Source organism: Spodoptera frugiperda, chromosome 29, assembly GCF_023101765.2.
Source record: "Spodoptera frugiperda isolate SF20-4 chromosome 29, AGI-APGP_CSIRO_Sfru_2.0, whole genome shotgun sequence".
Taxonomy (NCBI): Eukaryota; Metazoa; Arthropoda; class Insecta; order Lepidoptera; family Noctuidae; genus Spodoptera; species Spodoptera frugiperda.
This window is the reverse complement of record NC_064240.1, coordinates 8,005,862-8,032,500: the sequence shown is the minus strand read 5'-3', so window position 1 is coordinate 8,032,500 and position 26,639 is coordinate 8,005,862. Positions and strand designations below refer to the sequence as shown.

At 33.2% G+C, this 26,639-nt stretch overlaps 1 protein-coding gene across 1 annotated transcript; it reads left to right on the top strand.

The window, feature by feature from the left end:
- Window positions 1-6,046: 6,046 nt before the first annotated feature.
- On the top strand, window positions 6,047-26,111 carry LOC118268460 (transcription factor SPT20 homolog). Its single transcript, XM_035582965.2, has 2 exons — window positions 6,047-6,252; window positions 23,027-26,111. Exons 1-2 carry the CDS (start codon window positions 6,244-6,246, stop codon window positions 24,731-24,733), a joined length of 1,716 nt encoding a protein of 571 aa, XP_035438858.1. The 5' UTR covers window positions 6,047-6,243; the 3' UTR covers window positions 24,734-26,111.
- The last annotated feature ends 528 nt before the right edge of the window (window positions 26,112-26,639 follow it).

Sequence of the window (26,639 nt, the reverse complement as noted above, 5' to 3'; positions counted from 1 at the left end):
TATTCTTCTTTCTGTTCTTAGACTAATTTATTCCTGTTCATGTGAAGTGTTTCAACATCTTAAATGTTGTATCAGTTAACAGTCCCACCTAATGAAAACGCTACTTAACCGCTATTTTAATGGGACTGAATGGATGAATATATTTAGAATACTGCTTCCCGCTGTTGATTTAGTGATAATATTAACTAGATACTATCGAAACTAATTAAAATAACTTATTTAAGTAACAAAAATAAATAAATCGTACCTAATATATTGTTAGGTAATAAAATATACTATTAGGTTGTATATTTTACGTATAATTAGGTACAATTTATTTGTTTTTGTTACTTAAATAATGAATGTGCGTCATAAAGTTCGTAATGATTGAATGTCGAAAAGTGATGTGGTATTTCGGTATTTATTTTATAACTTTTTTCAGTGTATAGCATTTGGATTTGCATAATATTAACTTGCTGTTTTCCTTCCAAAAATAGTATTACCTATGATAGAAAATCATTACTTATTATGGCGGACCCCACGAACTTTCTTTCGCCTTACCTTTTTCTAACAATAATAAACCCAACAAAAATGAATTAGCGGAATCGGTTGAGCTGTACTCGAGATTTGTGCTAAGCAACGCATTTAGCGTTTCATTTTTATATTATAGAAGATAGCTATGCACGCTTGAACAAAAATATCTGAGTACATTTTTATACAAGCCTTTTCTCTCATACGTTGAACCATGAAGAACACGAAAATAAAACAATTTCGCTCATAAACAAAACAAAAATATGGTTTTAAAGTTGTCTTGTTGAGTTAATTATATTGACAAGAAAGAAATTTCAAATATTATGTATGCAATCAAAATAAATATTACACAATAGCATTCAACATCCCACGCGCACAGCGTAGACAATAACTGCAGAGTGCACTCTATGTGATACAATGAACTTTCAACAAATAACAGGTTCACAATAATAATATTGTGTTTGGTACCTACTCTCATTTAAGTAACGGATTTACAGACTCAGCTGTGCCTCTTTCTACATACATATAACTTTTAACTTTATGTTATTCATAGATATTACCTTCATTTTATATGTCCTCATTATTTTTCTCTCGCAAAAACTCACTGATGATCACTAATGACTTAAAAATAATCAACAACAATAAAAAAGAGGGTGCTATAATAATGTAATACCATCATTATGTTAAGTTTATTTATGAGGTGAACATCTCTCATAAAATGTATGCGGTAACTGTGAACAAGCATCTCATTCTCAAGCATTTCGTATTTTATCGTTTGGCTATGTAGGTAAATTGTTATTACATACTTTATTGTTAATATTACGAACTCATGCGTAATTTGAACAAGTAGGCAAAATACATAATAACTTTTAATGCATAATAGCTTAAGCAATACAAGCCTTTTTAAGGGGACCTTCAAGAGGAGACTATGTTTACCTGGAGGAGTACGAGGAGTATATTTATTTATTTTAAGGCTAGACAATGTAATATCTGTAATAATGAATGTACTTATTAAATACACGATACGATTACACATACGTAACCCTAACTAAATATTTGTTGCAATTATTATAAAATAATTAAGGTTAAAGTCACCATATTATTAAATAAGCTGCTAATAAATCTTTTTTACCACACCATTAGATCATATATCATGGCACCATGGCGACCTCTTATAACTTGACACACATTATTATTACACTACATTCAGAATGCCAACAGGCCAACAGCCCTTCGGGCATTACACGCCGTACGTTTCGCAAGCCTCCGATTGTATCGAGTACTACGTGATGCTAAGTACAATGTAAACAATTCATTGATGAGTCTCTAATTGTTCCTACACCCTCGAGACGCCAAGTCTCGCGTGGGTACATGTGAGTTATGGTGAAATCTGTAAAGCAAATATAAATGTGCGCATGTATGTAAATGACACACCCGGAGAAAGCCTCGCACTATGACGAAATTACAATAAAACTGTAAAAATACCGACGATGTCTCCGTCAGGTGAGCAATAAAAAAATATGAATGAACTGGTCGAGAATTAGGTAATTCAATAACTGCAGTAAGTAGTATTTTGTATTTATTGAATTGCTTAATAAGTGCATATGCAAATATGTTAATCAATTCATATTGAATACTTTCAAGGCATTTTGACTAGTCAACGGTGTCTTGCACTATGGACATACAGCACAGCATACAGTTAATCTAAATTGTCATTTGTTTTTTTGGATCGTAATTAATATTGGAGTTGCCGTGATTGTGACGCTAAAAGCATTTCTTACAAAACATGGAATTTTAATAAGTTGTAAAATGAGATGTTTATTGACGACGCTAGTGTTAAGATAAATGGGTAATTTTACACCTTAATTTTGTTTACCAATTAAACAAACATGCAACCTAAGATTTCTTTCTCATTACAAAGTGAATAATATTATGGACATTAATTTTCATGCGTGTGACTAATAATATCTATGGTAGTGTTTGCGGTATATTGGATGGCGGCAGCGGCGGCGGCGAGACCAACAAAATGAATGATTAATTGTTATGTGATATCTCTATTGAAGGGAACATAACTTACCAAATATTTTTACACTTCTATTTGTCATTCGTTGATTGGAGCCTATCTTATTAATGGAATATGACGAAACCTCGTGAAAATATGTGGATAGAATTACGAGAAAAGGTGGAGTCTAGAAAAGAGAATAAGAACTAATATGTGCCTGTCCTGGATGAACAACCACTATAATTGCATTGCAGGTTGAAAACGTATTAATAAAGGAGAAAAGGTATTTTCGCTATTATTTACGTAATGTATAAGTAAATAGTAAAAAAAAATATCTCATTTTTTGCTGTACAAAATATTCTTACATTATCGTTTTGTGGTAGAGAGAGACTACACTCCTTATTGGATCATCCAATAATATGAACATTGCCGCAAATGTCTACGAGTAATAAGCGTTAGCGTTTTATCTCACTTAACAATCTTATAGAAAATCTTAAACACGGCACACTTACATACATAGTCGTAGTGTGGGCGTTTTTCAATATTTAATTTTAAATCAGAATATGTTTTAGTTGAGAGTTAGGCATACAATGATTTAAACATTATCTAAAAATTATGTCATCGTTGCGAGAACCGGTTACTAGTGCGTCGGAGACATAGTGAACAGGACCAAGTGAGACCGGAATCATTTCCGACTCTAGATCAACATTTGATCCTTTCCAACCGCTAAAACTTTCAAACAAATCTCGATTGTCGCGTAAAGATCCGCTCTCGCCTCGCCTATGTTGTGAGGACCCGGTTTAAGGTTACGGAAAAGAAAGTCCATACATCGCGCGCGAACCCACGGCCGAGACGCGGAGCGGGCGCGCCGCGCGACGCGCCCCTCGGTCGCTGCGCTTTGACCCCGTATAAATGCTACTAACATCAGATTCTGCTACTTTTCACGAAAAATTAAAATGTAATCTATATCACACGAATATTTGTGTGATTATTTATGTACTATTGCCATTTTTATTATTCATATGCCATTTTTATTATTCATATATTCACCTCCGTATTTTTCTACAGACAGAGAAAGCAGCATTAATTGTCAAACAAATTATAAATTTACCTGCACGGTTGGCGCAGTGGCTGGGTAACCGGTTGCTTGACAACGTATCGCGTGTTCGATTACCACACAATACAATTCTTTGTGGGTGTCATGTGTATGTAATTGACTGTTTAATTATTTGTAAGTGCCTACATAATTAAGTCGCCTCTACTATTATGCAGTATTAAAGCTCAACTTACTCGGCACTTGCAGGTCATGAAAGCTAGGGATAAGTGACCAGGTTACAGGGCCGGTTAAAACCACTTTCTAGAATACACATAGGTACCATTGACGCGACACAACAGTTAAGTATTTAAAATTAAATAAACACATAAGTACATAGGTACTTTCTTAGTTTTCGTGGTTGTTTACTATAAATATATTATGTACCTAACGGTTGTATTCCTTCATCCTGTGACTTTTTAATTATTAAGTACTGTTTACTATAGATGTCAATACAAATTACGTATTTGCATACATATTGTACCGGTAAATGAACAGACGGATCTTCTGATGGTAAGCAATTGCCGGCGCCCATGGACTCCCCAAACACCAAAGGCGGTGCAAGTGCTATGACGACCTTTTCATCATCATCGGCCGAGAGACGTCCACTGCTGAACAAAGGCCTCGTCCAATTCCTCCACGTAGAACAACAAGCCACCACCTGCATCCACCGGCTCCTCGCGACTCTGACGGCCTTTTGGGGGATAGGAATTTAAGTGTTGTCGGGGAATCGGGGTTAGAGAAGATTGAGAGGGGGGCAATTGAGCCTCCGGTAACCTGACTCACACAACGAAACACAAGCGTTGTTTCACATCAGTTTTCTGTGAGGCCGTGGTATCACTCCGGTCTAGCGGCCCATGCGTGCCGAAGCATGGCTCTCCCACACGTGTGACATAATATTAAGATTCACATTTATTTTTTCTTATTCGTCACACATCTTTAACTGTGTCTTTATTGTACTCAATGGAGTTACACGAGAAAACGTTAACAATGTTGCAAAGGCATAGCAAATTCAGGTGACGAGCATTGCTTATGTTCTACGCTCTATGAGACATCTTATTAAGTGCCCACGCATAAAATAAAAGATATATCTTCATAAAAAGTACTACATAAGAAAATTAGGTTGATTCAGCCTATTTTGTAGTCAAATAGTTTCAATGGTATGACAATCGAAAAGATTTTCGCCAACATAATTATAGTTCCTAACGATAAAAGACACTATAAGTTCATAATATTACCTAAATATCAATGTAACAAGAAAGTTATAAATCTATTAGAAACTGAAAATTTTAATTCTATTTATCTAAGTTTTCTCTTAGTTTTTCTATAAGTGGGAACCTGTAATTGGCTTCTTGTAGCTATGCTTTTTGTTATAATTTGTTTTGTATTAGCTGCTGGTAGCCCTAAAAATAAATAAATTCTGGTCATGTATTACCCAATACATTAGGGCTTAACTCACTCGTTATCCACCATATGAGCAGGTAGTGTTGGTCATTGTTAAAATACTTCTACCACATAAAAGCTATGACCTGTGCCGAATGTCAGTCTCAACCTGTATGGATTGTAATGTGTGTAACCAGTGGTAAAACATGCTAATGTTATGCGGAAGTCTAAGAAAGCGTTTACCTAACCCTTACATACTAAACACACTTAAAATCAGCCACGGATCCCGATATTGTGCAATCGGTGAGTGAGATGAGAGTTGTCGCCACTCGCTATGCTCTACCTGATTATTACTGCGTCTACTAACTCTGGGATTTAGCTACAACTGCTACTTGGTGGACATAGTAATTGTACGTATCTTCATCTATACAATAATTGGTTTATAGTTTAGTATAGTTGAATAAAATCATTGTAACATTATTTTACAATAGTGATGTGACTACGTAGGTTTAATTTTTCTCATCTTTTACCTCTTTATTCAATGGGACTGGACAAAGAAGATGTTATGAATGGGAAGTACTATATCATAATATTTAAATCGCTTCTATAATAAGTTAAGTATTTAAAAATATATCAAAAGGAGTTAAACTTAGAGTAGGTATCTAAATTAAGTTTCTGCCAGTTATTATTATGAGTCCCATTGTTATAGAAGGACGAATCTACTACACAAAACTAATTACAAATATCGAGTTATTGTTATTATTATTTTAAATAAAAAAATACTTTTGCCAACACGAGAATGATACTGAAACTTTGTGTTCATAAATTGCACTTGTTAAATATTTTTCTTTTTAGGATAAAGTTACATCTAAACTAGATAAGCACCTACATATAATTATGTATTATCAACCCCCTCATTTCCACAAATATAAAACCAAATGTAGTAGTTTATAAACATTTTTATATCCCTTTGTTACAGAAATCAAAGCAGACAGTCGGGTTATGTACACATAATCGCATATTGGCAACATCCTTGTGGCATATCGGATGTCATATTATATACAATCAGTGGCTGTTTGGGAGCCGCGCGGGCGCAACAGCAGCGGTGGTCGACGGAGCGAGGTGTTCTCACGCAGGCGCAGTATACGCAGATACCGGGCCGCATCCACACGTGCGACAACCACCTGGCTTTGTCGTCGCCGACATACACGTTGCTGTAACATAGTGCTACAAGTGAAGCTCGAGAGCCGGCAACATGCGCCCAGTGAGTACCGGTGTTCATTTATTTACGTTAACAGTGCCGCTGAACATTTTGTGCGTGAACTTTATTAGTGAATGCGTGAATTATATGAATGAATGCGTGTTTTTTTTTAAGTAAAATTTTAAAGTGTCCGGGCTTGTTTTGCATGCATTTCTGGTTATGTTGGTGTTAGTTTAACTGAAACATTTTGTCTGTTATTTATATCGTAATCCTAAATTATTCCTTAGTTAGAATTAATCAGATATTGTAAACCGAGCCTTAGTATCTTAAGGGATTGACTCTTGTCCTGTAATTTTTTCTTTAAAAAACTGAAACTTGAATTGAGACGTCATTGTGATCTTATTATTTAAAGTCCCTTAATACCATTTATATTTTTATTTCAAAGACAAAATTTAATTATATTAGTCGATATTACAAATATTTTTATAAAATTATGGAAACAGAAAGAGATTTAATGTGTTAAAGAAACCTAGTCCAACAATTAAAGGCTTTTGTATATTTCTTTACTAATTAAGTACTTCTGTACTTATTAAGTATGCTCATAATATACGTACTACATATTTATTCATCATATTAAAAATCACCATAAGTTTCGTTAACTTATTCAGCAAATAATTCTTAATTGATGACAGTTACGCAACCGCTTGCAAGAATCTTAATCCGTATTCACTAAAATGTGAAAATTTTATTGATGATGTCTACATAATATAACGTGGACATTTATAACCTTTCACTATATTGCACAGCACGATTTTCTATTATTCTTCATGTCAAGTAAAAGCTACATTGCGATTAACTAACGACTGGCTTCGTATAAAAATGAGCTGTGGTTACGTCGCTGTTCTTTATCTCTGCGGATGGTCATCTGTCATGCAAATGACTGCATCCCTATGCAAGCATTCTTTTATGTGTTCAAAGTAGACGCTAATGCGGAAATTTACATGCGCTGTATAGCACTCTACTTGAATATGTATGTACCTGTTAAGTAATTTGTGACCCATAACAGACAATAACCTATATCGTCAAAAGATTTTGTGGTTTTGTAGAAATTGCCGCTTTTTTAGACTTATTTGAGCATCGTGTTGACATTGTTTCAATGTAATAAATGACTCAAAGTATTAGTATAAAAAGGTATTATTAGCTAATCTGTAATTAAAATAAAAAAAGCTTTCGATAGCTTTTTAAGATCAGAATTTCTATAAGGTGGCTTCCAAGAAACGAAATAATATATTCACATGAAGTGTCACTAGTCTAGAATAGTCGGTGTGTGAATTTGCTTAAATAAAATATAATATTTAAACAATAAATTCATTGATGCACTTTCCCCGAATGACGTAACTGGTGCGTGATGATGCGGTGCGCTCGTTTACATGAATCGTCGGAAGAGAATGATGGCTATTAAGGATTCATCATTCGTACTCCAGTCACACGTGTTACGACTGCAGTCGCCGTTATCGGTGAAATTTTTGAATCATTTCACATCATTTCCAGTTTCTGCGTCTAGACTGAGACGGAGCGACGGCAGATGAGTTGAAGCACACAGCTTTTGTTTGTGATAAACTTTCCACTCGTTTCAACTGCTGTTAAACTAGCTATTAAGATGCCATTTCACGCCAAAGGTGAATTAATCATACAACCATACGTCCTCAGTATATTAAACGTGTGGAGATGAAATTAAGCAACTTATGTGTTATAATAATTGCATGTGTAGATATGTGTACTTTTTATGTACATAAACATTACATATTTAACACCTAACTTTCTATTTAAACCATTGTTTCATAGATAACAGGATAATATAAATCATTTGCCCAATAATCAAGGTACAAGTTAGTCTGTAGCAAACTAGTGATGTCAACTAATAAAACTCGGAATATTAGTTAAAATTACTAGATTTTCTCTAAATGTTTCGAGTATTCACTTTAATATTCATCACTATTTTGAAATTTTCAATTTAAATTACGTAAGTCCTAAATACACGTTTTAAACTGTAGATATTCTAGATTGCTACGAATCGTGATAATGTACCTCGTCTCCATATATCCAATATTATTTTCGTACCTTAGGTACAAAAATTTAAACAAACCCTGTATAAACACACCTATACATATTTTAAATGGTAAATGGTATATATTAAAAATGTTATACATGTAAGTACTTATGTCTGTAGCCTTACATTACATTTGCAATAAAATAGCTGAAAATTATATGTTAATCCTGTCTGTTTGTTTTTACTGAATTATCTTTAAATGACGATAAATTGCTGTGACAGTAGCGAATTCGTCAATCAATACATAAACAATCCATAAGTAGATTATTAAATAACTTAAATTTTAAGTAAATAATTCAGATTTCTGAGAAGAAAGTAGAGTCGTAGATTTCTATCGTATATCCATAATAAAGTTATATTTAAAGTAAAAAAGATTGTTCGATAAGCTGGATTACGACAATGCTTTTTTGTTCTGCACTTTACTCTTAGGCCGTGGGACAGAGAAAGCTAATAGATTAAGAATTCGAAATAATATTTCACATAATCATTCTTGATACTCACTTTGTTCGAAATTTCTAAGTGCAATTTTACACAATTCTCTTAATTAGTCTTTTGTACTGTTATGTTAAACATTTCTCACTGCTGAGATTACTAGTATACGAAGTTATTACTAATTATAATAAATTGATGGCATATGACACTATCAGCGGTGATCCGATGTTTTCCTCCAATTAGATACTTTTATAGGATTCATAATTGGGTACGCATTTTGAATATATTTTTCTTGTTTTTCACAACGATGGTAGAAATCAATATTTCTAATTAGATTACATAAAAATGTATAATTTATCAACACAGATGTAGCAAGAGTGAAAAGATTTGATTTTTATGCAGATGCCTACATTTTATGCTAGATGCCTATACCTTACTTAATCTACATAACGTAGCTATTATGTCAAATTCATAAAATTAGCATGAACCCATTTTGAAACTAAACCTATAGATAACATGTCTGAACAGGTGATTGACATTTGCATGAACTTCTAAACAGAGATCAAATAAGGTCAAAGTTTTTAATATAATTGATCGATTGCAGACAAACAACAGAGTCAAAGCATCTATTTCTATTAATCCACAATTACAGGCACTTTTAAAATCTCAATCTCTAATTATCCGTCAATCTGTCAGTCAGTGAAGCTATACGTTTTCATTCCTCTGAACGAGCAAAAAACTCTTTACATAAAATAAAAACGATATAATTGTACATTTCATGACAATATGAAAGACACGAGACATTATTGATGTTTGGTAATTAGAGACAGTTTAACATTTTCTATAGGAAGATGATTTTTGTGCATATTATACCTATTATATAAAGGACATCAACCACTTTGTATGGCGTTTGGGCTTGAACATGAACATGAAAATATTGTACTATTTTTTACTTTATTGAGCGGCTTATAGTACAAAGAAAACGTATAGATAAGAAACTTTGTATCAAATTAATAATTAAACATAATATATGAAAAAACTTCAACACTTTAAAATAAATCGTTTATTTGTGAAACTATTCATTTTCATAATGTTAACAAAACATTTTCTAGAAACTGAGCTGGTGGAGTTACATTTTCATGCCTTGTCCAACTTAAATACCATATCACAGACATGATATGAGCGCAGCAACCACTTACACTTACTTACTTAATGACTTACCACTTGTGGTGCGATCCATTGCAGTATAACTCGCTGCACTTCCACAAGATTAACATTGTGTCTTCTCCTGTGAGTGATTTCAGCTCCACAATTGACACAATATATAGATTCACTAGGCAAAATCGGAAAGTCCAAGTTTACGGGGTCGTCGTCATGTAAAGCGGCTTCGTTGCCAGGGTTAACGTTTGAGCAGATACTGAGTCTAAGAGTGAGCCGGGGTCATCGAATAGAAAATCACCAGAATCCATTTTGAATAACACAGTCGTCAAAAATAGCCAAAATCGAAATAATATTCACAATATAATACGAAAAAGAACTGTCACAAAACTGTTGTCATGGCAGTGTCACCAATAATAACAATAATCAATTACAAAACTGTTTTTATTCTTATTTAATATTATTTATATTTACACTCCCGAATAGAAATCAAAATTCATTAAATATTATTATTAAATTATTTGTGAACTTCTTTTTTCTCAATACAGCTGTTCAAAACTCTAGCCCATTTTGGTTGATGTCCTTTATTAGCTATAGGTTTGAACTTAAAATAGCGATAAAATTCCGATTGTTATGTGTAGAGGTCGATATAGACCGAATTATATTCTCACAGAATTAAGTCACTGTATAATTTTAAGTTACATAACATGTGATATTTTGAATAAACATGCGTAAGGGTGGAGTTAGTGGTTATTCATATTGTAATTTGATAGCTAGTGGGTGGTTTAAATAAGTACCAATATAAGCTCGTACACATTGTGCTTGTTACGACAGTATCATACATTTCAATGATACGTGACATCATCGCTGGATAGGCATGAGGAAGAGAAAGATTGAGTGATCTCTTTAGCTTAGATAACACTTAGACGGTGATAAATTTTATGACATCACCCCACTTGTGATTTCAAGCACGCAAACACGTTAACGTGGAAGACAAGCTTTAGTTCCACATACGGTTTTTGTTTCCATTTTCAGGTTAAGTAAAAAGTACTGTTCCAGTTTTAGAAGAATTTACTTTTAAAATAATCATCGTTCTTAATAATGAAATAGCATTACACTTAACATCTTTATCCAAATATGGTTGTCTGTCTTTAGCATATATGGTTGCCATTTACTCTACATTTAAAACTAAGAAAAATTATCCTCTTCACAAATTGACACACTCGGATAACATTTTGACGAAAGAATGTTGATGACATTATGGACGAAATATGAAAATTAAAATTATAAACACACAATAGAACAAGGACGACATGTGACACATAATAATTAATAATTTGTTTCTTAATATTTATTGTGTATTTAAAAGTATATCCCACCCAAAACATAAATGTGAAAGGCTGCCAAGTTCGATAATATTGGAATGCTTCGCCTATAAAAGAAGTGAGATCTAAATAAGTACCAAGTTCCATACACAGACCTCAGTTAAAAATGATATAACAAGTTGGCAAGTTTTCACACACTTATATGTTATAAACCTACTAAACGTAATGAGTCAAGTATATAATTTTGTATTAAAACTTGCCAAGTTATATCATTTTTAACTGAGGTCTATGTATGGAACTTGGTACTTATTTAGATCTCACTTCTTTTATAGGCGAAGCATTCCAATATTATCGAACTTGGCAGCCTTTCACATTTATGTTTTGGGTGGGATTTCATTTATTTTTGTAAAGTTTATTTTCTTTTTTTCTTATTTTACTTTACTTTGACTAAATACAAACCTTTCGTAACGAATTTTAGGTCGGTACGACCATTGGAAGATATAGATAAATTTTTTGTTTTAGTTCCTTAGGGGTATGAATTTACACCTTCATTATTTTTAAAACCGACTCACACTTGGCCATTTTCAGATTTTTTCCTTTACCTTGACCTAAAGACCTACCTCCATGCCAAATTTCAAGTCAATACGACCATTGGAAGTGGTCTAGGTTTTTGATGAGTGAGTCAGTCAGTGAGTGTATAGTAAAAATAGCGATTTTCTGACGTCAATATCTCAAGACCTACAATAGGTACATTAATGAAATTTTATATTTTAGATAAGTAAGTAGATTTCGACAGATACTAGAAATTTCATATGCGTAGATAAAATAGATTTTGAGTTATAGGTGGGTCGAACTTGGCCCGAAATGGTTCGTGTAATATAACCCACGGCCGGTGTGTCGGTTTTTTGCTCGAACTTGGCGGACACACTGCCGTGTGTCTAGATTCAACCTCGACTACAATTTTCAGAGAATTATGAATTTCGAATGTTCTGGTAAGACGCGCATCTAGACGTGTTAAAAAAATCGACTCATTCAAATGCTTTAGCAAGTAAATGCACAATATAGAGTAATTAAAGAAATTGTTTACTTGAAGAAGAAAGTTTTAGACTTTACATAATTAATCCTTTGAACTCTTTCGTAACTGATTAAATTTCTTATTTATCATGGGCACTTCTTTTTAAGGGGTACTCATTTTCTTATCTTTTAAATTATAACTTATATTGGTTAGGCAGAAACTAACGCTCCAAGCAACCTTTGTTGACATTAAAGTAATAAAGGTATTCTGCTTCTCATTCTGCATCACTACTTACAACACAACTATAAAACTGCTTTAAGTAATTCTCTCAACCTTGTTCAATCTTTTTTTGTTTCACTATGATTACATTAATTTTGTATAGTAGTAAAGTATGTAGATAAGTAATAAAGTACAAATGTTGACACCGATTATATTCAAGAAAATCCCACATAATTGTCTCAATGGATCGTTGGCTTTATCGCTCTATCGGGATTAATTAGACCGCAACATAAAGACAATGAGTAACTGACACGTTCATACTAACAAAATATTGCACATCACTCTAGATACGGTGTAACAAGAAGGTTGTAAACAATTCTAGGACACAAAACAATGCTCATTCACAACTAGGTCTTAATTAATGAGGTGTCGCAAGCCATGGATATCTATTGACGCAGCTTGGACTAGTTATTTTTTAAAGGAATTCTCACGGTGTTACTATGTATATAGTAATAGAGATATTTTCACGTGTGCTGCTGTTCATTGATGAGACGATTACACAGCAAATTGTAAACCCATTCAGTGACCACGCCACATTAATAAAGCTTTCGACTTCTTCAACAGAACTCATCAGTCTCGTAGTGAATAATTTCGAAAATGAGTGATGTAATTGAAAAAGCCGAACTGTGATGAAATCGCATACAATAAAGATTTCGCTATGCGATTTTATCAAGAAAGTTCGTGGTTGGTTAGCAAATAATGTTGTTTCGGCATATTTAAAAAGAATTAATAGTTTTATATGTGTGAAGGTATCGAATTAATTTCCATGGCAGTCATCTAATTTATAGACGTAGAGGCAATTAAAATTTGTTTACATTAATAACTTATTTCATAAATTATATTTCTAAGATACCTTATTCTTCATGTCTTCGGTACACAATAAATATATTCATATGCATGTTTCTAACGACAAAATCTAAACGAAGAGATTCACATGTTAGGTATTACCAAATAGTAAGAAACGTTTTTCAATTATCTGTAAGAATCACGACAACATCAATTAAAATAACAACGCAACTTTAAATGCCATAGATTACATCGTAGTATTTGAATGTTCGCGATATTTTACATGACTTTTGTATGTAGTGTTTTGCAACTTACACAACATGTGTTTCTCGTCAGATTCCTTTGTAAATATGCTTTTCTCGAGAGCGATTTGCGCGGTATTTACTTAACGCATGTATTTGAATTCCTCTTTCTTCTATTTTCCCTCACAACGACAAAGTGCAACGTACGAGCACTGACACAAACAACACGAGAGGTAATTTGTGCAAATTTTGCGCGTTGCGATGACGTATACTTTCACTGGCGTCTAATGGCATTTGCTTATCAACACGGTCATTTTGTTTAAAAGAAAGTTCATTGGGAATACGTTGACGATGTTTTGAAGGGCTTATTGCAAAACTCGATAACATATTGTATGTTGAGAACTCTAGTAGAAAGTATTTTCTAGTTTCCATGAATGGTACTTGTAAAAATATGTACAGATCATAAAAGTTTACTTATTTACACAAAGATACATAATATATGTACATCTATACATATAATAAAATCGTAGAAAAGTGCTGTCTGTACATTGAAAATAAAAATAAAAAAAATAGCAGGGGTTATTGTTATGTCGATGTCGAACCCAAAAATGTAATTAACTTTTTTTTTGTCTGTTTGTCTGTTTGTCTGTTTGTCTGTTTGTCTGTTTGTCTGTTTGTCTGTTCGTCTGTGCGCGCTAATCTCAGAAACGGCTGATCCGAATTGGATGCGGTTTTCACGAATATATTGTGGGATGCTTAAATTTACATTTAGTGTTTGTTTCATGTCAATCGGTTCATAAATAAAAAAGTTATGTCAAATTAAAGAATCACGTCGAACATTCTATGCTTATACCATTAATCTCCGCAACTATTTGACGGATTTGGTTGAAATTTGGTACAGATATAGTTTAGAACCTTAGAAAGGACATAGATATAAAAATAAAAATAAGAAATAAATTATTTATAAATAATTCTATGTCGATCGTTACACGACTTCGGTTCATGTTATTGTTTTAATTCATCGAAAAAAAGTAAATAAATAATAAAAAGGTATGAAAAAAATAATATCAATATAATAAAACATTTAGTACAAAGAAAATGCTCTAACGGAGTATAGATAATTCTATGTCGATCGTTACACGACTTCGGTTCATGTTATTGTTTTAATTCATCGAAAAAAGTAAATAAATAGTAAAAAGGTATGAAAAAAATAATATCAATATAATTAAACTTTTAGTACAAAGAAAATGCCCGAACGGAGTATAAATAAATAATCCAAGTTGTCTTTATCCTCGATAGATGGCGTTGGGATCGAAATAGATCGCGCTATGGTTTCGTTACATTCATTTGGTTGGGTATCGGCCGAGCGCTTCGGTACTATCGTAGAAAAAGTGTATTATCAGTCGTATGATTATTTGTCTGTAGTGGTCCTGCTGTTTCGTATATTCTAAATTGGTTTCGTTGTATTTGTCAATTAATTAATAAGTTTATTTGTTGGGTTTTCCTGGTTTTTTGGTTAAACTATTTAACGTAGGTTTAGTTTGATATCGATTATTAGTAGTTACTGTAGTTAGTTTTTTTAATAAAATTGTAAGTCTAATTTATGAATTAATTAGATTAGATTTAAGTCGTTTCTTTTAAATTATTTAGTTTAAGCTTGGTTATTATAGCATAGAGGATAGGTTGTAATATAGTTTCTTTTTTAATTGTTATAAATTCGTAATTCGTAGCTTTCTTTAGTTTTAAGTTAGTTTAAGTCCGTTTTTAAACTATTTTTTCAATGCCCTAAGTGAGTATACATCTATTAAATTCAAACGCAGAGCTCATTATGTTGATTTTTGAACAGTTCCCTGGAATATCTTCCACATCTCATTTTTGAAGAGATCCCGCGAGATCGGGAACTATGTGGTTAAAACCAAAAATTTGCCGGAAGTCACTATTCCACGCGAACGAAGTCGCGGGCAAAAGCTAGTTTTACCATATAAATAGTTAATTATACTACCTACCGGTTTCAATTAAATCTCTCTATTAAATCACTGATCATCGAGAACACTGCAATTATTACCTACCATTATAACCTACTTTATTCAATTTGAATATAGACATTAAAATATTTAAAATTAATTAAAATTGTGTTCCCATAGATTCTACGCAAATAAATTGCTATTAATTTTTAGTTACATAACACACCATTAATGGTTAGTTGCTGCTGCCGAATCTAGTTGTTTGATAATTAAAAGCACCACCATTTAATAAATTAATTCAAACCCACTTTACAGTTCACGAACTTCGTAACTTATGAATGCTTAATTCGAACATGTTCGTAACATCTCAGATTGCGTGTAACATATCTTAATGCGGACATAATGACAGGTTTGCGAACCACATTAGTCACTCAGTTATAGTTTTATGTATAGCAATTTTGAACATTTTATTGGATTAACTTCCTCATATTGCATTGCGGATATGTTACAATTGTTACACTGTTCCATATAGAGAAAACAAATAAGTAAACGTACATAAGGACCGCTGATAACTGTCATGGACCATAGAAACACATCGCAACTCTATTTATTATACAAGTTCGTAACTGATGATCAATATCAAATATCAACATGATATCAAAAGCTTTGTAACCGTTATTTCATTGTTCGTTTTAATTAGAGATTAAATGTAAAGCCACGTAGATGAGTTCTCATCGTTTATATCTCAGTCATACACAAACATCTACTTTCATGTTCTTAAATGGATGAATATCAACATTTGGAAATCACAAGTCATCTAAGAGTGCACCGAGAGAATGCATCGCGAGTCACGGAGGGAGAGCTGTGTGCTGTGTAGTCTCACGAACATAACCATGAGCGCTCATACTTTGCCAAGAAAACAAAAGATGCCGCCCAACTGTCTGTACGTGGTACGTGACATAAGTACACATCGAGACTTTCTTTTGAAAACTGTGACACTGACAATATTGTAGCATCCATTGATATACACAATATTTGTATTTTTTTTTAAAAAAACGTTGCCCCACATTAGGATTTTCTCCTGTGTCGTGGGTGCGTTTACAAACATACAAGTTCACATAACAATGACATCCGGCATCCAGACCCGGAACAACAATCTGTGGATCACACAAAGAGTTGTTCCGTGCGGGAATCGAACCCGCGCCAGTTGCATAGCCACCGCGCCAACTGTGCTGTTAAATAAAAAAATACAAATTAGAATTAAGAAAAACATATATAACCTAATTAATATTTTATTTTAATCAACACTTGTATAACCGATTTCGTAAGAAATTTCGTGTAGGTCCTCACATAACGCACATAGCCCGAGGCATATCTGTTCATTATTATTTATGTAAATTCACACGAAAGAGAAACCTGTTGTTGTAAGCTACTGATTCGCTTTGATCTTGGCATACATTGTTATAATGATTGATACCTAATCGGTGCCAAATTATAACATGTTAATTTCCATTGATCTCTGAAAAAGTACACAGTGACACTGAACATTTAAAAATCGAAACGGCATAATATGATATTGATAACCGTATTCCATGTTTGAATAGACTTAACCTTTACCTATTAGTGTCCATTAAAAATGTATAACTTCCAATTGTAAAACAATAAGAAAGTTCCTAGAATATCCATCACAAACAGTAATAGCTCATAACAATTGATTGCCCCATTATATTATTATGTAGCTATCAAATCTACATGTAGAGTAATTTGAACAAAGTAGGAAAGTAACAGCTGCCGTGTGGTCAAAGTTACGATATGGAAAACTTATACTTTGTGGTGCTTAGTAGGTATAAGTAGGTACACCACAAATGCACCACAAATGCTGAGGTATTTCGTAATAAGGACAACGTCTTAGTGGTACCTGGTTAGTGGTTACAGATTGCACGGAATTAACGATTTAACGGAGCACCTGAATTTCCAAAATAGGTTTACTGTAATTAAAAAAAAAACAATTTCATATTAGCACTAGGATTCTAAATAGCTGTATCTGTCTACCAGTCCATAAATTATAACCCATTTTGTGTTTCGTTGTATTCGGATAAAAATTATTGCAAAACTGCATTCAATATGGAACATATTGTATTATTACGTGCCATAAAGCCTCGAAAGCTTATACTCATGGTCGCACGAGAAAATGTTTCCTCGTGTTACATGCTGCAAACATATCAATGGCCGTTTTTCGCTAACCACCTCATTGGTTTGGTAAATTGATTACACGCTACAGTTTTAAACTAGGTCCGATGCCGGACATAGTCAAAGTATTATAAAATATGATTTTGTGGCTGCAGAGGGGAAAGATTAGGTATTAGTTAAATTGAGGGGGACATTAATGTTCTCACGTGGATTTTAGAGTTCAATGAAAGAAGTATTCTTATTCTTAGGTAGCTTCAGACTGCGACCAATGTTACCTAGGTAAACATCTAACATCTGCCTAATCTTTTTTGGAATTTATTCATGAAAATACTGAGCTTTCCCCTTATGAATAGCTAAATAATACAACATTTTTCCCAAACAATTAATAAAAACAGAAACATTAGTAACTTTCTCTGCAAAAAACTGTTTCAAATTGTATTAATAGACAACATCAACAATGTAAAACCCAGGTAGCAATTTGTTAAATTAGTTTATATGGAATTGTTTCAGAACAATACACGTGTGTAGAGTTGTGCAATGATAAATCAAATCGTAGGCCGTTGCAGCAATAAAGAATAATTGTTCTGGTTTCGGAAATAATAGCATCGGAGACGGGTGTCACGCAGAGCTCGCGGCGGTCACTGCTCTTATGATAATTATCACAAGCACTAGGAGCTTCGACCATGTTATTTGCTTGCACAATACCCACTGGCGCCTACAGACAGAATAATTGGTTTAAGCCGCAGGTCGTTTCCGCGTAATCGATAACTGTATTATTCGAATATAATTTGACCAATATTGTACCTGCTCGCTTATTCCATTATTCTTAGTTCAAATAGCGCAACGTCATCGCGTGTGAGGATTGTGTCTGTTTTGGAGCCCGGTGTTTTATAACGGTGTAGAATGTTCCTTCAAACATGGAACATGTAACGGAAACATATAATTTGAAGTTAGTAAGATAAGTGGATTAAAGCGAGATGTTTTATATTCCATTCTTCAGCGGCTTCACCTTTAACACGGCGCATTGTACCTACAAAAAGATTATTGTACTATCTATAAAAGTAATAACAGAAGAAAGGAAATGCACGCTGTTTTTGTACTAGAATTTTGTTATGTAAAAATACATAACTTGTCTTCACAAAAGTAACATAATGTAAATACGACGGTAGCCAAAAACCAACCTCAACGAGTAATTGATGTTCTTATAAAGTCTTGATGAAGACATAAGTTCACATAACACGTCGCCGCTTTGCACATTCAAATAAATGCAACAAAGCCGTATAACTAATGATTAGTGTCAATTTAAACATTGTAATACGAGATCCAGTCCGATCTATTCAACAACTTAAGAGGTCGAACATTCAAAGACACGATGAGATGAATACGTTGTCAATAGATAATAATCGATACGTGCAAGACGAACACCAAGTAATATTTGCCAACCATAGAAAGCGAATTTCATATTTGTTGACAATAGCGTCTTATGTAATTACGTGCTATTGTGGTTTAACATTGTTGTTGACTTGGAGCATAGGCGCAATAAAATACACCTATTTCTGGAAGTTGGAACCGGCTCCGGTGTGTCAGTTCCCACACTGACTTAAGTGCATCATGTAGGAGGAACGCGACAAAAACAAACGACGAACTGAGACCGGTCACTCACACGTGATGTTTGTAACTACGTAGATTGAGTACATATTTATTTATGTGTTCCGGAATGTCAGTGACCCGTACTTTAACTGATTTAGTAAATAATGGATTAATAGATAGGTAATCATTATATTAATGAAGATTGTTACTATTACTCAAAGGGAAAGTAGGAATAATGGAAGACATTCTTGAAATATTTGTAATACAGATTGTGATGAAGTTGAACTTTTTAAAGGAAGTTTATACGTAATACTAAAAAATCATATATTTAAATATTAAGTCACAGTTGCCTACTACTAATGCAAATATTCATCGATAAGCTGGTAGGGGTGCAATGGCGGGTCAAACACTCGATTTCAAGTCAGCTGGAAGGTTTCACCGACACTGCTTCGCGTTACTGTTGGTGTACTACGTATTACGCAATATAGGATTATAGGTACACTTTGACTTGTAAACCATATTACATAACGTCATGCTTTGCGTTTATGAGGAAAAAACGCCAATAACCGTTTCCCTCTTGAAACCAACCTCATGTAAATAAAGAAGAAAGTAGGCGACAACTTTTCCAATATAAAATTGTTTACGTATTATCTTTTTTTGCAATACAACTCCGTACTTCAATTTCAACTGCTATTATTGAAATTCCATACGTGACTGCAACAAGAGAAATGTATTGATGACTTTGTTTTGACATGAGAAGTGTTCACGACTTCATGTCCGACCTTTGATACCAAATAATAGGCACATCATTTAGAAATGCTCCGGGCTGATTTTACCGAGAAGCGACCGAATACATTATGTAATTACCCAGTTAAAGCTTTTGTGAAGGATTACAAAAAGCTTTTTGCTATCTACATTTCAATCTATTAGGTCACTACACATATAAGTACATACAATAGATTGTACGTATACATTCACTACATAGGCGACAAAAAAAATTAATCGATTTTTTTCAGTGCTCTTACTTAAGACTTCAAGTTCTATCAAAGAAAATATCATAAGCAAATGTACTTTTTCTAAACAAGTTCACCTAAATTAGGCTTCATATGTGTTGTTGCGGACGTACGGACATAATAGCGTCACATAAAACCCGTGTGAAACCCTCCTATTCTAAATAACTTCCGACGATATTCGCATCCGGATTTTTTCACAGTAATTAGGAAAATATTTGTCATACTTGTACAAATAATCTTACTTACACATTACACAACTGATTAATATGTAAATAGGTCAAATACTAGTGTAGTATTACTGCACTATAGTATACATTATATTATATTATATTATATATTATATATTATACATATATAAAAATCAATTGCTGTTCTTTTGTCTCGCTAAAACTCGAGAATGGCTGGACCGATTTGGCAAATTTTAATCTTGAATTATTTGTGGAAGTCCAGGGAAGGTTTAAAAGGTGAGAAAAATAAATGTTTGAGGCGGTACGAAGTTTGCCGGGTCAGCTAGTTATACATATTTTTTAAGTACCATCAATTATCAAATTAAACATGAAGTAAACTTAAATAATTTTAAACCAAGCTATCTTATAATGACATCTCGCAAATGTTCAGAAATGCAATTAAGTTAGTCATTTTTGTATGTTTTAACAATGCAAAAAGTTCATAATAGGACATACAACGATACTTACGCCCACTGACGTTTATAAAATACCTAGTCTTATTCTAATAATTGCAAATGATATGTACTTACATATTATTTAATCATTGTTTCTTAAGAGAGAAGTAACAATACATGTGATAAGGAAATATGTTAAGCATGCATGAGAAGTTAACGCCGCCGAGTCCCAGGCTTATGTCACAGTCGTTTGCGTCCGTGTAGGTGTGCCAAAGATACGTTATTGAATTTGACATTCGGCGAGAAACGTCTCTCCGTGAATTATGCTTGGTGAAAGTGATGATTCGGACGTCGCATAACTTTTGCGAGTAGCCGCCGGCCACCATCATATTTTTAATAATTACTCACATAGCCATCAATGTCTATAATAAATAAGCCTTCGATTAACCACATAAATGATAAAGATTAAAATTTCTACCAATAAAACTTTGTCGTTGGCGCTAGCTACAGACCACTACTATTTAATACAGAATACAACGACCAATATTGTAACCTTTGACCGTTGGCAGATTGTTCTAACTTTCTATAGAAGCCATTCCGTAGCTAGGCAGCGAGAACTACATCAACAGCCAGTGAGAGTCCTCTGGTAAACTATGAGTCTTCTCTACATTGTAAAAGTTATAGTTACTAATAAAATAATTAATAATTCTAAATATAAATCTAATATAATTCTTCAAAACAATCTCTATTGCAACAACAAACTACCTCAGTCTTTGTTTTTCGAATTAATTGGCTGGAAAATGATAGCGTTCTATTACGCTCAGGAAACTCGCGACGATTTCATATTACACATACATAAGACTCACCATGCATTTCATTATAAGTAGGTTTACAAAAATTATGAGTTGCAGAAATAAGTATCTATAGGCTACAGGGCTTTTCTGTTGCAACGTCTTATCTAAATGCCTAACTTTTGTTCTTTTGTAAAGAAAGGTATTATAATAAATTAGGCAATAAACATCTGCACAGTGATTACCTAAGTCACACAACGTTTTATTCTGTGACCATTTGAATAAACCTGCCATCAGTTTATATTTAAAAAATCAGCAGTATCGGTACAATGGAAACATTACAATAAGATTAATTAACGCATGATGATAAATGAAGTGTACATATCTCCTATCCACGCATTTTCACATATTTCAGGGGTCACGCATACGCAATCAAATTCTTTTGTGTATAACTAAGCATGCGTAACATATTGAATATTGATACAACCGACATACAATAGATGATGAGTTTTGCAAAACATAATTAATGTGATTAACTGTTTGTTTCTTTTTCAATGCTAAAATCTATAAATAGATGAACCTAAGGCCATTTCGTGAGACTTACCGAACAAATCTTAATTAAAAATTTAATTACATTTCAGAATGGACTTATGTGTAGTAGTACCTAATACTAAAAATTTATAAAAGTCTAGTATACATTAAATATTTAAAAAGGAGGAGAATAGGTTTTATTTATTGTTGTCAAATAAAAAGTCTAAAGACACATTTGGAAATAGGTGAATAACTCTTTCGGTATCGATACATACAATGAGGATATAGTTTAATCACGTTTAATGCCATTAACGTTATGCAACCGATCCGCAAGAAAACAGTCATGATACCGCATCACACAACAATGAAATTGAAGCAACGTGCTTGGGTATAAAAACTAAAACGATGGAAATGTGGAAGTATCAGTTGGTGAATATATTACAATAGTAACACATTGAATGCATGGGTTTAGAAACATTACTAGTCATTGTCTCACAATAAAAATTAAGTAGGTACCTTAGTAAAGAAAAATTTTGTGTTTAGATTTTACTTGAATTTCAAAGTAAAACTAGAGTGTTCTAAAAAATAATAGGGACTAGAGCATATGCTTTCTAATTATAATATATTGTGTGAATCAAGTTGGATATACAACAAACTTCGTTCTATTGTAATATTATGTAAACTAAATAACTTAATTCTTAGCCCAACTATCTCATTTTTCTTTAAGAGCTAATATTTGTCATATCGTTTTATACTTATGAATAATGGTTATTTTATATTTGTTTCCAGATGCTGGCGTTGATACTATTTTCTCTGTTCTCACTGAGTTTGGCTGGAGATACTACTACTGAAAGTTACAATGAGCAGTTTAACACGATAGAACCAAAACCATCGGTACGTTTGGATCCATACATACGAAAAGCCTTACTTAAAGCTCTCAGTGAACTTGAAGAGTCTACCACAGGAACTGAACTTCTTGATGGAACCACAGGCTTAGATTCAGACAGTTATACTACCGGAGAAGAAGCACCTGAAGCTCAGACAGATAAAGAAGGGATACAAATTCATTCATTTATAGTCAACGGACAAGCCGCTTTTACTAACAATTCCACCAACGTACCCACCATAGTTGACAACAATATATCTATATTGAGCACTACGGCAGGTAATGTTGAAAGTCAAGTCACAGCGACTTTACCAACATCGGCTCCATTTCCTGAAATATTTCAAACAAAAGGTGACAACAATTTATTACAAACAAGAAGTATAGCTAGTGCCTCTAAATCTAGCACTGAAAACAGTGCCAGCATCAAAAAACCGACAATTAAACCCATAACTTCAACAACAACAACAACAACGACCACGACTACTACAACGACCACTACGCCGAAACCGACCCACAATGAAGACGGAGAAAATATTGAAGAAGTCGATAAACGTGACGTTCAAGTCTATCAAGCACCTTTAGTTGCGGCCTTTACAGTTCACCAGGATCCACAAGGTCTACCGAAAAAAGTAATACCACTTTATCAACAAACATCTAGTCAAAACTTTATGAGGCCGCTACCTGTTACGAATTTGGCATCTGGAGTTTTACATTCTCAACCTCTAGGTTCAATCATTCCAAGTGTAAATTTGAATCAAATACCCCAATCAGATTACATAAACCAACAGATATTATTACAAAGACAACTCGAAGAGAAGCAAAGAATTCTTGAGGAACAACTACGATTCTTACAACAGCAACAAAGACAACAAGAAGAACTTCTAAGGAAACAACAATTTCTTTTACAACAAAAGGAAGCACAGCGACAGCAAATTCTTTTGAATTCTCAGAAGTTCCAGGCACAGAGTTCTGTTAATAATTTTCAAGTCCAGAAAAATATTCCTCAGAACCAATTTGTGAATGCGCCAATAAGATCTAACGGTCAGGTAACTATTCAACCCAGTGTACCATTAGAAGCGAGTAGCACAGTTACAAACCAACAGTTACCAAATCGTGAAGCTGTCGATTTTCTCATACATCTGCACAGTCAACAGCCTGATCAGTTTCCATTACAGGAAAACCATTTGCCTCAAGGAATCAGCAACTTTCTACATCCCACCTCAGGTCAAAACTTTCACCAAGGATTAAACTTTAATCAAGTTAGAGGTGTCAACGATCAGTTTGGCCAACAAAAACAAAACCATCGGGTATTCCGACAAGATAGTGGTGTCGGTAATTTTGGTTTGAATAACCAAAACTATAATACATTTAACACTTTTAATCCAATTCATACGAATCGTTTCTTTCCTATAAATGGCCGTGTCAACTATAACAACGCTGATGCCGAATTGAAACAACTGCTCGCTCAAAATGGTTTACACGGCAGGAATCAAGAAGATTTAAACATTGTATCAAAAGTTTTATCATTGAATCATGGTGTGGCTGTAACTAACAATATCTCTAATAGATTAGCCTACGACAGTCGGAGGCATGTAAGGCCGCTTATTTAATCAAGAATTGTTTCAACATTTAAAATAACTAGTTAAGTATAAAGGAAAGAAATTTTTGAGTTCAAAATTATTGTATCACCGTTAAGGCAGCATTATTTTGGAGAATTTACAATTAATTTGGCGTTAGAATCATGTTTGTAATGATTTTAAATCTCATACTTTTAAAACACATCTTTGAACAATTACAAAATTTTCATATTAAGACAAAATAACCAAAGAAACACAGAAACATAAAGTATTTTAAAAATAACAGAACGTCGCGCCGTTATACCAGTCTTCTACGCTGTTTTATTATAGATTAAGTTAATTATTTATTTTACTGTATAATATGTTATATGAACTGCCATAAGTAGTATAATTAAGAAAATGATGACAGTAATGGTGCAGCTTTATATATATAACGGACAATATCGTTATAATGTAGAATACCTGTCCTATAACACGCATTCTGTGTCACTGCAGGTCACATTTTAAATATCGTTTAAAGCATTTCACCACTCCACAGGCACGAAAAAAATTCAATTCAATCAAGATCATATTATAACCTTGGTAAATAAATATCCAGTAGCTGATTTTAGTAGGTATCTATCTAAATAAACAGAATGACATAATACATAATAATTATGTTGCAACCAAATATAATGGTCGTGACTCTGAAATAGACGTACCTATGTACCTACAATGATTCATAAAAATATGTAGTAGGTACCTAATGAATAATTAATGTAGTACACGAATGCACTTTATTATTATTGCAAATTGTTAAATTTTCAGTGTAATAATTTTAAACATGTTAAAAAACAAAACTGTGTACTAAAATTTGAATAATCGTTGAGTACCTACTTACTCTTAATTATTTTATAAGTTTAACTTTAAGTATAAGTACTTATATTAAGTTAATTACATTTATTATTATTTTAGCCAAACTACAATTAAATAAACATCTCTCCCTACAATTAGATGTAAGTATCTACAGTAAGTTGCATTAAAGAAGTTGAGAAAACCGAGAGAAATCTCGGTTATCTTTAATCGAAGTTATTTCAAACATAAAAAGGTCTTCCCATCCCATTAACGAGCATTATGGTAAATTATGATCATGTAGATTATGATGTCATCTAAATTAAATACGTAGAAAGCATTCTCAACATTTTATGACGATATTATTGTTAACCATCTCTCGACCTACTTGGTTACTAAAGTATAAATTTGTTTGTTCTAATCAAATTTAAGATTTAATTTAAATAGTTTACTGCATGCATGAGTCGTAAAACGAATTACCATCGTGTCGTCGTGAATAAAATTGTTATAAATAGATAGAAGTCATATATAGGTTTAAATATTGATAATAACCTGTGTAAATAAACGTCTTTCAAATGTTTACTTGTTTTTATTTTATACGTAAACACATACTTCCTGGATATTTTGACTAACCTAGCCACCCGAACCCTTAAGTACCTAAGTATTTCCCGAGTACCTTCAAAATTAAGCAGTAATAGGTACCTATATACAGAAACAAAACCTTTACCTAGATAAATATACTGCCTAAATGACTTAGGTTACCTCGCTTATCGATGCATCCAGCTGTATAGAATATAAATATATTTTCGATTTCGTTTTTTTTTTCTATTTCTTCTATCTAGTATAAAAGTTATTATATATTTCAACAAGTACGTAGATATAATCTACTTATATGGCACGAAACGAACCATGGCCCGAATTTCCCTAGTAGAGGGAGGAGGGGAAACGCGCATTGTATTTTCTAAATATTTCTAATTAAACGTTACCTTAATATTTTCCTGTTAACACAAATAACCATCCATAAAAAAAAAATGCCACTGTTTGTGCCGGGTATTAATTATCTATAACAAGTACGGCTACTTGAAATAGGAGTATGGTATTCAACCAC